Source organism: Neomonachus schauinslandi, chromosome 6 (assembly GCF_002201575.2).
Source record: "Neomonachus schauinslandi chromosome 6, ASM220157v2, whole genome shotgun sequence".
In the NCBI taxonomy this organism is placed as follows: Eukaryota; Metazoa; Chordata; class Mammalia; order Carnivora; family Phocidae; genus Neomonachus; species Neomonachus schauinslandi.
Window position 1 is genome coordinate 64,307,623 of NC_058408.1, and position 17,127 is coordinate 64,324,749.

General features: G+C 44.5%; 1 protein-coding gene across 2 annotated transcripts in view; it reads right to left on the bottom strand.

Moving 5' to 3' along the window:
• The window catches only part of SMYD3 (SET and MYND domain containing 3), a 713,184-nt gene that overhangs the window by 148,595 nt on the left and 547,462 nt on the right, over positions 1 to 17,127 (bottom strand). The window contains exons 6-8 of one of the 2 annotated variants that reach the window (XM_044915965.1): positions 12,038 to 12,105; positions 9,861 to 9,963; positions 2,263 to 2,373 (exon numbers count right to left, since the gene is read on the bottom strand). In XM_044915965.1, coding sequence (XP_044771900.1) covers positions 2,263 to 2,373; positions 9,861 to 9,963; positions 12,038 to 12,105 — 282 coding nt within the window. The remainder of the gene's footprint in view (positions 1 to 2,262; positions 2,374 to 9,860; positions 9,964 to 12,037; positions 12,106 to 17,127) is intronic. The other variant, XM_044915966.1, reaches the window with a different exon arrangement.

Genomic DNA, 17,127 nt, shown 5'->3' on the forward strand with positions numbered 1-17,127 from the left:
GATTTGCCCAAGGCCACTCAGTGTGTCAGGCACAGAATGGATTAGAATCCAGCAGAATTATTAAGTACTTTTTCCATGTTACCATTTGGCCCATCTCTAACACAACATTTATGATGGTTAATGTTATGTATCAACCTGACTGGGTCACAGGGTGTCCGGGTATTTGGTTAAACATTATTCTGGGTATGTGTGTGCTTTTGGATGAGATTCACATTTGAATCAGTAGACTGCCCTCCCCAGTGTGGGTGGATCTCACCCAATCACTTGAAGGCCTGAGGAGAACAAAGACTGACCCTACCACAAGGAAGAGGGAACTCCTCCTGCCCAATTGCCTTTGAGCTGTTTTTTTCCCTCCTGCCTCTGGACTCAAATGAAAGGCTGGCTCTTCCTGGATCAGACTAGAATTTCACCAGGGGTCTCCCATTTACCAACTGCAGGTCTTGGGACTTCTCAGTCTCCACAATCACATGAGCCAACTCCTTATAATAAATATCCCCCGCACTACTCCTTTACACACACACACACACACACACACACACACACACACCCTGTTGTGTTCTTTCTCTGGAGAACCCTAATACAATATTAAACTTTTAGCCCAAAAGAGGAAAGAAAATGGTCTCAATGAACACGGTGGACACTGTAGATCAGCCTCGCAAAAGCCACTCACAACATTCCTCTCCCTTGTCCTCCTCTAGTTTAAAGGCTGAAAACCTAAAAATGTAGTTTCCTCACCTCTTTTACAGCTAATAGGGGTCATACGATACAGTTCTGAACAGTCAAGTGTAAGTGGAAATCCCTAGGAGCTTTGCCCTTTGTTCTTTGCCTTTTATTACCCCTTCTTCTTCATGTCTAGAGCCTGGACACGCTGGCTGAGGGTTGAGGGCATCAGTCATCCTGGGACCATTTTAGTTGGGTTATCTGTTATTTTAGGCGAAGCCTTTTCCTAATAGACAATTTCTAGCCTGATTTCAACTACACCAAAAAAAACCAAAAGTGAACATGACCCCAATTTTAATAAAATACAAGCATCTATCCAAGAAAGTTTTTGTGGGTCTACAATACAGATGAAGTGTAAGAGGCACTAAATCCAAGACCTCCCCTTCAAGGAAGCTGGTGGGAAGATAACTTGCTTCTTGCCATTGCAGATGATGGTCTGGGGAGAAATCCCAGGGGATCCCCTATAATTCCAGCATGCGTGGCTGCCACAAAAGGCTAATGCTAAAGCAGACTGAATCTTGGGCAGGTATTACCGGTGGATCCAACTTTTCCCATTTAGCGCATTTATTTCTTTTTCATGAAAAACTAATCGTGTTCATTGATTCCTGCCTCATTAGAATGAGCACGTGGTCCCTTCTCCTTCAGGGAAAACAGAAACCTTTCTCCATTGATCCTGGCACCAGAGACCACAGGTGGCTCTATGGTAGAGAGGAAGGAGCACTAGATTCAGTCAAAAGACCTAAGTTTGAGACTTGGTTCTGCCCCGTTTTCTTCACCCAGAGTCTCCCACAGGCACACCTCCAAACCTTTCTGAGTTGCATTTCCTAATTCACAATTATTGAGTTAAACGACATAGTAATTACAAAAGAATTCCCACAAATACAAAACACTCTGCAAAAGTAAGAATTATTAATCAGATAACTCGACTGTGTGCAAACCAAAAGTCAATAGGTTCAATGTGAGGGAAGCACATGAATAATAGGAGAAAATTCATTCATTATCTTTTTTTTTAACCTAAGTTCATTCATTGTCTTTATGGCATTTATTTTGGCTTTTCTTCCTTTCTCAGAGAGTAAAAGTTGCTAGAGATAAGTGAGCTCTCTCTGCCATAAGCGTTATAGCAAAAAGCCTTACAGAACAAGGAAATAAAAAACTAGGAATGACTCAGTACATTCACTAATTGAGCGGTAGCTTACCAGCCATAATGTACCCTAACCCCCCTGTTGTATGATCTAACAGCGCTCCAGCCTTCAATGTCCTTTTCGTTATACGTTTATCGCCTATATTCCCTCTAGAATCTAAGCTCCATAGATCCCTACCTGAGATTAAACCTCTCACTGCTTCGTGGGTGATAAAAGTTCAAGGATATAAAACATGTGCCCCACAATGCATTCTTTTTATCCACCTTAGTTTCCCACTGTGCATGAGAGTCATTTCTTTGTGGATTAATGAAAGAAAAGTGGGGTTCTCTGAGAGGTCACTGGGATCGTGCCTGGGAGATGCTCCAAGATGGTCTCGCGCCTCCCCCCCCCACACACATACCTTGTCTTGGGTTTGGCATCGCAAACAGTCACATTCGAAACAGTACTGGTCCCTCAGCTGCTTCCGGCGCTCCTCACTGGTCATCAACATGTCCAGGTAGCAGATGGTGAGCTGGGGGGGGCCACAGAGGAGAGGGTCACGTGGCTGCGGTGCTCATCATCTTTAACACATGCTTACTATCATTGCTGATTATTTAAGCAAAACACATTTTCATTATACACCAAAAAGCGCAAAAAGGAAAGATACTACTTACAGTCTCTATACGCAAATAATCACTTGCAAAATTTTAATGCATTACCTTCCAGTCTTTGTTGTGTGGTGAGCACCTGTATATTATACACTTACTTTAAAGACCTGGACTCCTGGCCTCTATACACTTTTACGCCCCGCCTTTTATCCACCAAATAAGAGAATATCAAGAGCTCGTGTGTGTTGGGTAATACCAAGGCTGGGTAGTAAAAGCTATAACCGCTCGCAATCAGAGAAGCCAGATCAATTCTAGCCCCCAAAGGGGCAGCAGATGATGCACCCAGATGCTCTTAAATCCTAATCAGTCCTGCAGCCTCATGGAATTTGAAGTCAACCAAATTTGGTGGCTTTGAAGTTAGGAGACTGTTTTACTTGTGACTACAGAAAAAGGGGGCGCCTGGGTGGCTCAGTTGGTTAAGCAACTGCCTTCAGCTCAGGTCATGATCCTGGAGTCATGGAATCAAGTCCCACATCGGGCTCCCTGCTCTTGGAGAGTCTGCTTCTCCCTCTGACCCTCCCTCCTCTTATGCTCTCGGTCTCTCATTCTCTCTCTCTCTCAAATAAATAAATAAAATCTTAAAAAAAAAAAAAAAGGAATAATTTCCAAGTAGGGAGAACTAATGTCAGAATGTGATCCTAGATGGAAGCTCTTAAGCTGACTTCCTTGGGCCCTTTCAAACAGTGATTATGTTGTCTTGGATGGTGAAAGGTCAGGTGTCCCTGTCGCTGTCAAGTCCCACTTGGAGACATAGGTCTTTGGGTAATATTGCGATGTTCACACATCCCACACTCGACCAGATCTATGTACGCTGAAAGGCTAATTCAACATACACAAAATGGCACTCCTGATCTCCCCAGGCCTGTTCCATCTCTGCTGGAGCCATCCCAATCTCAGCTGACAGCAATGCATCTTTCATGTCCTTCAAGAAGAAACCTCAAAGTCATCTTTGGTTTCTCTCTCCCTTTCACATTCTTGCCCAATCCACCAGGAAATTCTGTGTGCTCAACCTTAAAAATATATCCAGAATCAACCACTTTCTACCTCTCCCAATGTGACTGTCCTGGTCTGAGTCACCTTCCATAGCTTTGGGCGGGTCTCAGTGGAAGAAAGGCCTGGTCAGCCAACCAGAGCTGTCCCAGCCCCCATGGCCACCCCCAGGGTGACAGAAGCCACGGCCCGGTCTGGCTAGCTGGCTCTCTCTAGACCCTTCCCATGTTAGGCAACTATATCACGCTGCTCCGAAACACAGAAACAAGAGTATCTGGCCTCAAGAAGTATAGGCAACGATGTTACTGAACATCTACTACGTGCTAGGCACTCACGGAGCGAGGCGCGTGAGGCAGTTAAAAATCAGCAAAGGTCTGGGATCCTTCGGGGATTTGCACCCACATCCCTTGATTCAAGCCAGATACTCTTTCTCTAATATGGCTGCTTCTCATCCTTCTGGGGGCTGAAAGGAGACTCGCCTCTGGAGGGGCTGCACTGGCATCAACCCTAAAATGCATAAGCCTGCACTCCACAGTGTTCTGTGACAACTGGGCTCCTTCGGATTTAAGTCCCTAAATCCCTTTTCTTGCTTGTGATCTGAACCTGGGGCTGCCTGGGAGATGCAAAGGGCCATCATACCAGGCTTTGTTGTAGGATAACTCTATGTCCCAAATTCCAAATAACCAATTTCAAAGCACACTTTTGAAACCGCCTGCTAGTAAGTCTCGGGAAGGGTATGCATTCATCTTGTCTCAACAGGCTCTGAGAGCCCCGGTTTCCTTAAATGAGGTGATGGTAAAATGAACTGAACTCCATGCTCCCTCTTGGGTTGGCTCTGGGACTCTCCTTCTTAATCCAGCCCAACGGCTCTTAGTCATCAGCCCCCGCCATCAGATTAGATCACTGGGTGAGTACGATGTGCCCAGTGTGAAACCAACAAACCCAGGGCCAGAGAAAGAAGTTTGGTTAACCTAAGACTTAATTACAAGGGCCAACTCACAAGTGATCACGCCAGGCAGTGAACGGGCAACAGGAGACTAGTTATTTCATTTAACCCTACTAACTAGACTAACTAGACTCTAACAGCCTCCATCACTACCCTGTAACTGCCTGTGATCACTACCTGGACTGGGCTATGGCTTTCTAACGGGCCCTGGGTTTGTTTGCGGGTAAGGCACACAAAGTCTTGCCCACTGATCTTCTGTCTGCCTTTCTAGCCTGGATATCTCTCCAGACACTTTCCAGTCTTCATGGTTATATACACGGCGACTCCTCAGAAACGGTGTGCTCGGTGTGAGCCGGTATGGAGCATCCCTGCCCCAGCTAGCCTGTGCCTGCCCTGCACCATCAGCTTCTTCAGAGCGCTCTCAGCCCGCAAGCTTGGCTCAAACACGCCGCTTCCCATGAACACTGCCTCATTCCCTCCTTTTTGCCTCTTCCACATTCATCCAAGTTCACAAAATACTCTGTGTCAAAACTGAAGATCTCAATGGCAAAACATTTTTATGCATATTTTGGGGGGGGGAAAGCACCATAGGTTACTAACGGGCAATGACAGTGAAATCATTTTATCAGCCAAAGATAAAAACCCTTTCTTGAAGACTCACTGGTTCATCACTTTTAATGAAGAATCTGCTCACTACATGTAGGGCTCATTTAGCAGGAACGTATATATGAAACGTGGCCATTGACCAGTGGATGCTTTAATGGCATAGAACAAAATCGCATTAAAATATTAATGCCACTGACCATTGCTTTGCCATTTTAGAGCAGTTTGTATGGGAAATGCAGTAAATCACTTCCAACATTAGAGTAATATCATGAAAGATATTTGCTGGATATTGGATATATTGCTTACTTGAATATTTCAAGGCAAAGGAACCCCTTTTCCATGAAGCCCATCTTTTCATTATGTACAACAGAGTGGATAAGAAGACCAAATTAAAATTAGACTTCATTTTCATTTCTGGAATCACACAGTCACAATTACAAATTTTTCTGCGGTTACTGGCTCTGAACTGAAAACAAGACTGCAAATCTCACTTGTTTTTAAAATCACACCTGAGTGTTAGTGTTTCTCTTCTTGTTGTCACACCCTTGTACTCGGTCATTAGCAAATCCTGCTAATTTTAGCTTCTAAATATCATATTCTTCAGATCCCCCATCATGAGCCACCACGTGAATTTCTCCTGACTTCGGGGCGCCATTGTCACCTCTTGCTTGGATTACTGCATCAACCTGACTCTCACTGGTCCAACCTTGCTTACACATGGAAAATCTGATCACAGTTCCTCTGCTTCAGTGTGGCCCCATTGCCTGTCCCCAACCCCTTCATGAATATCTACTGAGTGCCTCCCATAGACCAGACACTGTTAGGAGTTCCTTAATAAGGCCCCCATGGGGTCCTACAATCACGTCTGGTCCCTGCATATTCCCTCATAGGTTGGTCACATTCAAAGTCTTCAGTCAATTGATAAGAACGCTTCCTACTCCTTGAACTCACCATTCTGTCCCTTGTCTCTGTGTCTTTGTCTAGAACGCCTTCACCTGTGTCAGCCAAGTTGAACTCTATGGATCCTTCAAGAGTCTAGGAGTCACTTCTCTGGAAGCCTTTCTTACCCACTCGCCCACCCCTGCCCCCTACCACCACCTGGATGCCCCTAATCTGAACGTCTATAAAGCCCTATGTACTTTATACTATTGTACATTTCATATTCTCTTACTATTTTCTGTTTTATGTCAGTTTTCCTCGTTTATACCTTGAGCTCCGGAAGGCAAGCCTAGGTCTTACTCATCTTTGTACTCCCAATGCCCACCCCAGGACATGATACCCAATAAGTAGGCAGTGAATTTGTCAAATGACTTAGCATATAAGTAAAGAAGACTGAGAGAAGAAACAGACTGTCTTAATCCCACAACAATTTAAATTAAAACCAATATGAGGGATACTGACATGCTCAGTTTATGCAAATCATATTTTTCACAGTTGATACGGCTCCAGAGGATGCTGGCAGCCAGGGGCGTTATCTGTAACAGCTACAACCTCTTCTTACCAGGAATTTCCACGAGGGTGGCCTAGACTGTCCAGCTTTCTTCCCTGATCCATGTTTTAGAAAACCATCAGCAGATAACACACATTTCATGGCTTACCAAAACCCTGAAGAGGCAGCTGTCAGCAATCCAGCACGGGGGCCATGCCTCAAACCTTACTATAAACCTCTCTGTAGGAGGTACTAGATGAGGAGATAAAAACCCCAAAGCAAAAGCAAACCAAACAAACTAAACCAAACCAAACCAACAGACCTAACAACTCAGCATTACAATGGAAATCCTGAAGTAGAAAGTGTTATAGATAGTGCTGGTTTGAAGTGAAGGGTCTGAAAGTGGTCCAAGGGATGGGCTTCATGTGCAGAGAAACAAAGGGTAGGAAATTTCCATGGTGACTTCTACTGTGGAACCTATGCAAATTCCCAGTCTCCTGGGCTGAGGTCTGAAATGTTCTCATCTCAAACTGGCAATGGCTGGCTTTCATGTTACTTTCTTTCTGGGGCCTGTGGGACACACCTGAAGATTAGTGGTAGTTTTAAAAATGGCTCTAACATTCTATTCCACCTCTGGTTTTGTCTGCAGCAAGCCTTATTCACTCACTCAACATATACAGAGTACGGATCTCCTAAGAAGCACTATGCAGCTGTCCCTCATGGAGCCTGTATCCCGGGACTCACATCCCAGGGAGCATGTGCTAGAACTAGGGGCTCCCTGATGGGCAGTAGAGCCAAGATGCAAAGCTGATCCTCTGAAACTGCCAAGAGCTTCTAAATTTACTTCCTTGCTCCGTTGAACTAAAGCAAATATTTGCACAATAAAAAGGAACTATCCCTCTTAATCAACCTCAAAATGTCTTTGCTCCTGGTTCTCCCTCTGCCCCAAGGGGCAGTTTGAAATGTGTGGGAGGAATGTCAAGTGTTGGGGTGGGCAGCTACAGGCATCAACTGAGCAGGGACTCAGGACAGCAGCCTTCACCGACGCAGTGAACCGCTGACCATCCAGAATGCCAACAGTTCCCTCAGGGACAAGCAATCCTGGGCTCCACGGAAGCTCACTTTAATGGAAGTCAAGTCAACAACAAGCCATGAATGTCTCCTGGCGGCAAGGCCAAGTACTGGGTACTAAGGGAGAGACGGAAGTAAGACACAAGGGCCTGTCCTCATGATGCTTACGGCAAACAGAGAAGTCACCAGAAGGGCCAGAATAACCTCAAAGAAAATAAAGGAGATCTCAAAGCGGAAGACATTTCCTGTAATCTGGGAAATCGGGAAGAGGTTTATAGAAGAGATGATGTTTGAAAGGATCTGGAAGGGTATGTGACGTTAACACAGGAAAATGGGGGGGGGGCACGGGGAACAACCGTGCAGACAAAATGTCACCCACCAAGACACACGATGGGGTGGGGAAAATTTTATTTTCTGAAAAAAAAAAAAAATCAAGCTCATAGCCACAGAGAACAGAGCAGTCGTTGCCAGAGGTGGGAGGGGGGTGCAAAATGGGTGAAGCTGGTCAAAAGGTACAAAGTAAGCCAGTCCTAGGGATATAAGGTACAGCATGGCAAATATAGTTAACAACACTGCAAAGCATATTTGAAAGTCACTAAGAGTTCTCATCACAAGAGAAAAAATGTCTGTAACTATGTTTGGTGATGGATGTTAACTAGGCGTACCGTGGTGATCATTTCACAATATACACAAACATCGAATCATTGTGTGATACACTGGAAACTTACAGAATGTCATATGTTGATTACACCTCAATTAAACAAAATTATCTTCCAAATAGACAGTATGAAAGGACTTAGAGGGAGAATGCTCCCTTTGCTGGGAAGCTGCTTTGATAAGTATCGTGCAGGAACGTATCTGAGTCTGCAGGGCCTGATGCTGAGCACAATTATTTTGTGTCAAGTGAGAGGAAGGATTTGCTTGTTGCTCCAGAGATGGAAGGAAAAGGACATGAAAAAAGTGAAATCAGCACCAAGAAACAAGACTTTTTTTCAACTAAATGAAAACCAACCAATGAAAATAACGGGCAACCAAGCCTAGAAAACAAGGCATAGGAAAATCTCCTTGTTGTTCCTGAAAATGCCGACTGTTTCTTTTAGTTTTTCTGTTTGCCTCTCCAGTTACTGATTTTTTTAATTTAGTAAATCATCCTCCTATCAGCGGCAGCGACCTCGTCTTCGGGGACAGGGGGCCCTCAGCTCCCGCACCTAATATGGCTGCAAATGGACAGCGCCCCCCTTTCTTACCTGCCTCGCAATCACGTAGCCCTAGAATAAAAAACAATGTAATTCTCCAACTCGTTGACAGATGCCCCAGTGCACTGAGCACAGGGGTCCTAAAAACGGAAATCCAGTAAGTGGCTGTATAGGAGACAGCTTATTCAGTTGAAAATCAGATTGGAGGGAGTCTTATCGAAGCCCAATCCCTGTCTACATAAAATATGGTGACCCCGAGTTTAGGTTTTATTGGTTGAGTGCTGCATAAATGCAATCAAAGCTTATGATACTCTGCTTTCCTTGCAATAAATATCCACTTTAGCAAATTGGAAGGTGGAAGGAAACTAAGTTCTAAAGAGTGTAAATACCTATAAGCACACGTTCGGGGTGGTTACGTGTGCAAACCCTGTGTGGGCTCCGGTTTGGGAGCCCGGGGGCAGCTCATCCCCAGCTGCCTTGTGAGACCTGGCGCTTCGGAGAAGGTTCTTCTTCCCAAGAGGCCGGTGTGGCAGGTTACAACCCCAGGGGGTCAAGGCTAAGTCACTACAGGAGGTTATACTCCCTGGCCTCTCTGCCCTTCCCATCTTTGCTGAACAATCGCACAGAAACGTTGAGAGCTCTGCAAAGGCCCCATGACCACGTGAACGAGTAAATCTTGTTTGCTTTCTTGTCATGAAGGTACACGAGTCACCTGCAAAATGGGACAAGTAGCCCTGGGGGTAATAAGCCCTTGGGATCCCATTCACAAGCCAGGCTGCGCTTCTGCCCACGAAGGATGAACACTGGCCGGGATACGAAAGGCTGGCAAACCGTCACATGCACAGAACATGGACACTCTGTCACATGCTCATATCCCTCTCTTGCACACACATAAGAGGACCCGCTGAGATCCAAAGAAATGGTGGTTTACAAAGGCAATCCACCTATAATCCTGGATAAGGACTAAGGGGAAAATCGGTCACTGGGTGGACGCATTATGGCTCTTCTCCCTGGCAGAAGGATCGGGACAAGCTGTCCCTCAGGCACAGCTGGTTTCAGGGAAGGGTCTCTGATGAAAAGGAGGCCAGACGGTGGGAAAAGCAGGTGGCTTACCTCCTCTCCTGCCTCGATGTCCCGGACTGCTCGCAGTAAGAGGTGGGGCCCATTGAACACAATGGAACAATTGGGGTCACAGCTATGATTGAGCAAAGACATACTGGAGGAAAGAGAAAAAGAGGGTAGTGTCACTCAGCAGACAGTCAAACATCTAAAGTTAACGAATATAATCAGCAAAAGACACTTCAGCACAGGGTGGGGGGCGGAGGGGACAGGTAAGGTTGACAGGGCACCAGGGACTGAGAGGCTCTAGGAGAAGTCCCAAAAATGTCACTAGCCCACATTGCATAAAGCGAAATGCTCCCCAAGATGGAGGCTACTTAGGGAAGTGTGTTAACAAAAACCTTTTCTGAGCGCTTTCTGGGGGTGAGTGTGGGGAACAGCTATCTCCTTAGACGGCAGCCAGGACCCCACCGGCCTTTCTCACACAGCTCTGGTCTGTGTGGCCCCTTTGCAGGACCTGCCTGCCTCCTGAAGGATAACGAGAGTCCTCCCTCTTACACAGACAGCCAAGGGCACCTTGCTGACAAGATCCTGGAGCGCCTGGGGCCCCGGCCCAGTCGTTTTAATACCATGGAGGTGGCTTTTTACCATCTGGGAAAGGGAATGAGTTTAAGCTGCACCATACTGGATAATACTCAGAAGAACTGTAAGTGAGCACTCACTGTGTAGAAAGCACTTTCTTAGCCCTTACACAAGTTTTCCAAATTCAAACATCATTCGAATCTCATGAGGGCCATTGAGAGATGAAGGAACGACCACGGGGAAGTCAACGGCTTCCCCAGGATGCACAACCAACAAGTGGGACCGAATTGGAACGAGGTGGCATGAACTCCGAGCCTGTGCTCTGACCCATCTTTCTCAGGACCCAGACCAACAGACCCATGATTTACAACACTTGTGAGAAGTGAGAAAAACAGCTGAATTCTCAGGTTCACAACTAATGGTAAGAAGGACTATATTTGTATTTGCACCCTCCCAGCATGAAAACAAAATGGACCGAGGAGTGGCTGCAGTGTTCATGGAGGGACAGCCTGGCAGCTCAGGGGAAAAGGGTCCACCTCAGGAGCAGCAGCAGAGAGCACTTCAGAAGGCCAAACCCGGAAAGTCTGGGGCAATGGAGCTTGGAGTATGCTGAGCCAAAAGACCAAATGACCCCAACGGGTGCAACACTGTGAGTCTGGTGAAACACTCCTGTGCTTCTGCCCAGGAGGCTGAGGAACAAGATGAGGGCAGGTGTGGGGCGCCTGGGTGGCTCAGTCGGTTAAGTGACTGCCTTCGGCTCGGGTCATGATCCCAGGGTCCTGGGATCGAGCCCCACATCGGGCTCCCTGCTCAGCGGGGAGCCTGCTTCTCCCTCTCCCTCTGCCTGCCTCTCTGCGTACTTGTTCTCTCTCTCTCTCTGTCAAATAAATAAAATCTTTAAAAAAAAAAAAAAAGATGAGGGCAGGTGGGGGAATAACCAATTTTTTTAGATTTATTTATTTACTTGAGAGAGAGAGCATGAGCAGGGTGAGGGGCAGAGGGAGAGGGAGAAGCAGACTCCTCTCGGACCAGGGACTTGATCCCATAGGACCCGATCCCAGGATCCTGAGATCATGACCTGAGCCAAAGGCAGATGCTTAACCGACTGAGACACCCAGATGCCCCAAGGTAATAACCAAGTTTTGTTAGCATCCACGATCCCCAAATTCTTACCCCAAGGCTCCCGAGATCAAGAATTTAGGTGTGGGCGCCTGGGTGGCTCAGTTGGTTAAGCCACTGCCTTCGGCTCAGGTCATGATCCTGGAGTCCCGGGATCGAGTCCCGCATTGGGCTCCCTGCTCGGCGGGGAGTCTGCTTCTCCCTCTGACCCTCCCCCCTCTCATGTGCTTTCTCTCTCTCATTCTCTCTGTCTCAAAAAATAAATAAATAAAATCTTTAAAAAAAATAAAATAAAAAAGAATTTAGGTCTGAGGTGGGCTTCTTTGCTCATACCACAGCATATACTACAGGGTTATAAAATTCTTTTCTTTAAACGTAACATTTTCCATTTTCTTAGAATTTATCATTAGGTTTCGAGCATTGCTCTTGAACCAGCTGCGGCAATTGCCTTTCTGACACCTTCCACAAGGTCGGGGAGCTGGGTGAATTACAGTTGTTTCTTCTAGTAAATGAAATACCATTTGCCCTACCTCGGATATAGGCCAACACCAACTTCCTGCATCTCCGCATTACAGATGGTGAAAGCATTGCAGATCACCTGTAAAAACAAGGGGAAGACAATCAGGATTACCAGAGTCACCTAAGAAACTTTGCAGGTAAGAGAACACAAATGTTCAAAATGAAACGTAGGAGTTTTAATACTTTAACAGTTGCTTTGGAAAGGTCCAAGCCAAACAGGGATGCTCTTTCATTTGCAAAAGAAGGTATCTGGGACACACTTTCCTTAAGAACATCAGGTTAAGTGCAGAAATAGCAACATCCTGTACAAAACCTTAAACCAGCACAGGGGCTGTTAATTTCAATCTAATCCTCTCCTCCAAAGTTACACAGTTCCATTACAACATTAAGTTTCAGAATACAAACAATCTATTTATTGAGCACTAGACTCCTACCACCTTGGATTTTCTTTTCCCCTCAAACTGCCTGCAATTTCCAAATGCCACTATGTATCCATGAGGAACAGCAGCCTGTCTTTTATTCCTACAAAGAGGGAAGGACACCCCGAGAGAGTCTGTGATCGGAGCTGACGGACCACAAGGAGCACAGAAAGTCATTCATTCCAACCATGGCATTCACTAGGGACATGGAAGGGCCTCACCGACTAGATAGCACAGTCCTACACCCTATGGGGAGTGCGCCAAAAGGAATAGAAGATGTGATCACTGTGTTCAAAGGACCTCAAAACCTGTGGAAGGCCACCCATAATCACAAAAAGAGCACTGGACTTAGAATCAGAAAACTTAGGTCCTGGCCACACATTGCTGCCTCAGGCAGGTGCTGGGATGAGCAGTGAAGGAATAAAGCAAAGTTCCTGCCTTCATGAAACTTAAATTCTAGTGGGGGGTGGGGGTGCACGTTCGTGTCAGAAGAAAGAGCAAGTGCAAAGGTCCTGGGGTGCAAATGTTCTTAGGTACAGAGTAACAGCAAGAAAGCTGGTATGGGCAAAGCAGGGCAAGGGAGAAGAAGAAAGGTGAAATATGAGATCAGAGTGGTAGTTAGATCGTTAGGTGCTTAGAGCTATGTCTAAATTGTTTTCTAAATGAGACAGAAAGCCACTGGGCTGCTTCTGAGCCAAGGCATGAATGGATTGGATTTCTGTTTGGAAAGGATCACTCTGACCATCGTGTAGAGAATGGGCTATAGAAAGGCAAGGGTGGAAGGAGAGGGAATGAGAAGCTCAGGTGAGGTTGGAGGCCTGGATGTCGGTGGCAAGAGTGGGGAGAAGTGAGTGGTGCTGCCAACAGGATTTATGACAGACTATCCAGGGGAATGGAGAGAGTCAAGGATCAGGTTTGAACATGGACCCAAACGGGCTCCATAATGTTGCCATTCATTAACAGGAGCAAGACTGGGAAAGGAGCAGGTTTGGTTGCAGGGAGCTGGGAGCAAGGCCAGGCGCTCTGTTTCAGCCGTGTTAAATTTGAAACGGCCTATTAGACATCCCAGCCAAGACCAAGTACGAGCGGAGCGCCTGGAGTGGGGGGTAGCAGACGGGCTGGAGACGGATGCTTAGGACAAGAAAGAACAAAGCCCATCAAGAAGAAAGCAGAAGAGGCCACCGCAGACCCGCAGACTTGAGATGAACCAGGGACCACAAATGGATGCTGACTTACTGTTATAGTTTCTGTAAAGGAAAAAAAAAAGAAAGAAAGAAAACAAGCGACAACGAATGTCTTTAAATCAGGTTTATATGAAAGAACGTAAAGTATGAAAAAGTGCTCAGTCCTTTGAGACTCCTCCACTGCTCTAAAGAGCTCTTCTATGAAATCTAGTGCAACCTATCATGATTTAGCATTTCCTCTAAAAGTCTGATAAAACTGCAGTCTCAAATCAGGAAATAAGTTGGTGTATTTTAAACACACTAGTTAAATTGCTCTAAGGGCATGTGTTTCATATTAAGTCGCAACAGTGTACTGCCTACACATATTTATGTATAAAATGGATGGTGGAAATGCAGGACAAAAGATCCTGTGTTTTCTTTTAGAAACTTTACACATTTTTAAATGGGTATGAATTTGGGGGTGGGGAACAGAAACTTTAACATGTATTTTTAAAGTGTAATCAGGACTTTACCAACAGTAAGCCACCAATGAAACACCGGATCTAACCCAGCTAATCTGTTAACTTTTTTTTTAAAGATTTTATTTATTTATTTGAGAGAGAGACAGCAAGAGAGGGAACACAAGCAGGGTGAGTGGGGGAGGGAGAAGCAGGCTTCCCGCCGAGCAGGGAGCCCGATGTGGGACTCGATCCCAGGACCCTGGGATCATGACCTGAGCTGAAGGCAGACACTTAAAGACTGAGCCACCCAGGCGCCCCTCTGTTAACTTTTGAATTAAACCAAAATGTAAACATTTTGTTTCTCCACTGTGAAGCAAATTAAAGGCTTTTCCAGAATAGGTTTATTCTGACAGAATTTTTTAAAAGAAAGAAAAAAGAACTAACAAGGGGAAATGTCAACTTCCTCCAGGAAACTTTCCCGGATCCCTCAGACCTAGCTGATTTACTCATCTCGTTAGCAGCATTTATCATCCTGGTTCATTATTTACCCATTTACTTGACACCAAACACAACTCCTGTGTAAAATACTCAGAGGGCAGTGATGGTGGTTCCTTGCGTGAAAGACACTAATATAGGTTTTTCTGGGAGATGGATGGTTGTGTGGGTGTGGTCCTCAGTGTCCCCAGGGGGGGTACTCTCTAGGACAGGGTCAGAGAAGACACCAGAAGTAAGTCACAGGTATCCTGTAGGTGTGGAAGAGGAGAGACCAGATGTGGTTCCATACTCTACCAAGGAGTAAGGAGAAGTTCATCTTCCATCTCTCTTGTCCTTTGGCATCCAATCTGTTGATATCCCTGCTGGATCTCTTTGTCCATTCTCGCTCTCCACTCTGGCTCATCTTTTGTTTCAAGCTCTTTTCCATTAGTCCAATGGATGGGACAACAGGCTTAGGCCTCAGAAGAGACCAAGGGCTTGTTTGATCCTCTGTTTAAAATGCCAGGGGCCTGGGGCGCCCGGGTGGCTCAGTCAGTTAAGTGACCTACTCTTGATTTCAGCTCAGGTCGTGATCTCAGGGTCATGAGATTGAGCCCCGCAATAGGCTCCATGCTGGGTGGGGAGTCTGCTTGGGATTCTCTCTTTCCTTCTCCCTCTGCCCCTTCCCCACATTCCCCACCCCTCAAATAAATGCCAGGGTCCTGATATATGAGGCACAAAATAAATGTGTGCAAAATGAAGGAATGAATGAATGGGCAATAGTCCCCACATCCCTTGCCTTCCCTCCTACTTCTCTGGCATCTTTTCCTTTGTTAACTTTCCTCCCTTCTTTTCCTTTTCCTATTTTCACTGGTACCTCTCTGCTATTCTCATTCTGCCCTACTCCACAATATAGGTAGGATGTTTTAAAGTCCTACTGAGCCAACCAGACAAGTTCCTCTTTCATATTATTCTGAGAGGCGTTGTGTGCCAGGTTTCTTGAGCTAAAACAGTTTAACTTTTGCCTACTCCCACTTTTATTAAAAATACTGGTTTAACTCACTAGTATATCCATATGTGCTCAAGTGAAAATCTGGAAGGAATTTCTCTTTATACCAAGAAATAAAAGAATGGAAATAAAGCCCAGAAATAAAAGTTTAGACACTTCTCAAAGTATTTCTTTGTATAAACAGTTTTCTTAGAAAAGTGCACAGTTTAAACAATTAATGAATGAAGACTTCACACAGATGCCTTTAGAAAAGCATATTAATGCGATTATTTCAATTAAAAAAACAAGTTAAAAAATTCTTTCTAAAAATTAAACTGGAGTATTATGGAGTATTACTTTAAAATATTTCCCATAACATAAAATTAAAATATACATTTAAATTATTTTATAATTATCAAATATGGTTATGTGTATTCTTACAATATTTCTTTTGAGGTAATCAAAAGCCTTTATAACACTGTAGCTTTTCTAGATAGTAAAACTCCACTGAGTTGGTACACGTGATTGTTGAACCTCTCTATTTTGTAAAAAACAAATAAGTAAAATTTTAAATATTCTATGAAACATGATAAAAATCCTTAACAAAGTAGGTTTAGAGGGAAAATACCTCAACGTAATAAAAGCCATGTATGAAAAACACACAGCTAATATCATACTCAATGGTGAGAACTGAGAGCTTTTCCCATAAGATCAGGAACAAGACAAGGATTTCTACTCTCACCCCTCTTATTTGACATAATACTAGAGGTCCTAGACACAGCAGTCAGACAAGAAAAAGAAACAAAAGGCATCAAAATTGGTAAAGAAGAAATAGAACTTTCACTATTTACAGATGACATAATACTATTTTTAGAAAACCCTAAAGATTTCACCAAAAAACTACCAGAACTGATAAATGAATTCAGAAAGGTTGCAAGATACAAAACCAATATAGAGAAATCCATTACATTTCTATACACTAGCAAGGAAGAAGAAGAAAGGGAAATTTGGAAAACAATCACGTTTACAATTGCACCAAAAAGAATAAAATGCCTAGGAATAAACTTAACCAAAAAGGTGAAAGACCTGTACTCTGAAAACTATACAACACTGATGAAAGAAACTGAAGACAACACAAACAGAAAGCTATTTCATGCTCATCGACTCGAAGAACAAATATTGTTAAAATGTCCATACTACCCAAAGCAATCTACAGATTTAATGCAATCCTTATCAAACTACCAACAGCATTTTTCAGAGAACTAGAACAAATAATCCTAAAATTTATACGGAACCACAAAAAACCCAAATAACCAAAGCAATCATGAAAAAGAAGACTAAAACTGGGGGCATCACAACCCACAATCCCAGATTTCAAGTTATTCTACAAAGCTGTCATCATCAAGACAGTATGGTACTGGCACAAAAACAGACACTTAGATCAATAGAACAGAATAGAGAGCCCAGAAATAAACCCACAATTATATGGTCAATTAATCTTTATCAAAGGAGGCAAGACTATACACTGGGGAAAACAGTCTCTTCAACAAATGGTGCTGGAAAAACTGAACAGCTACATGCCAAAGAATGAAACTG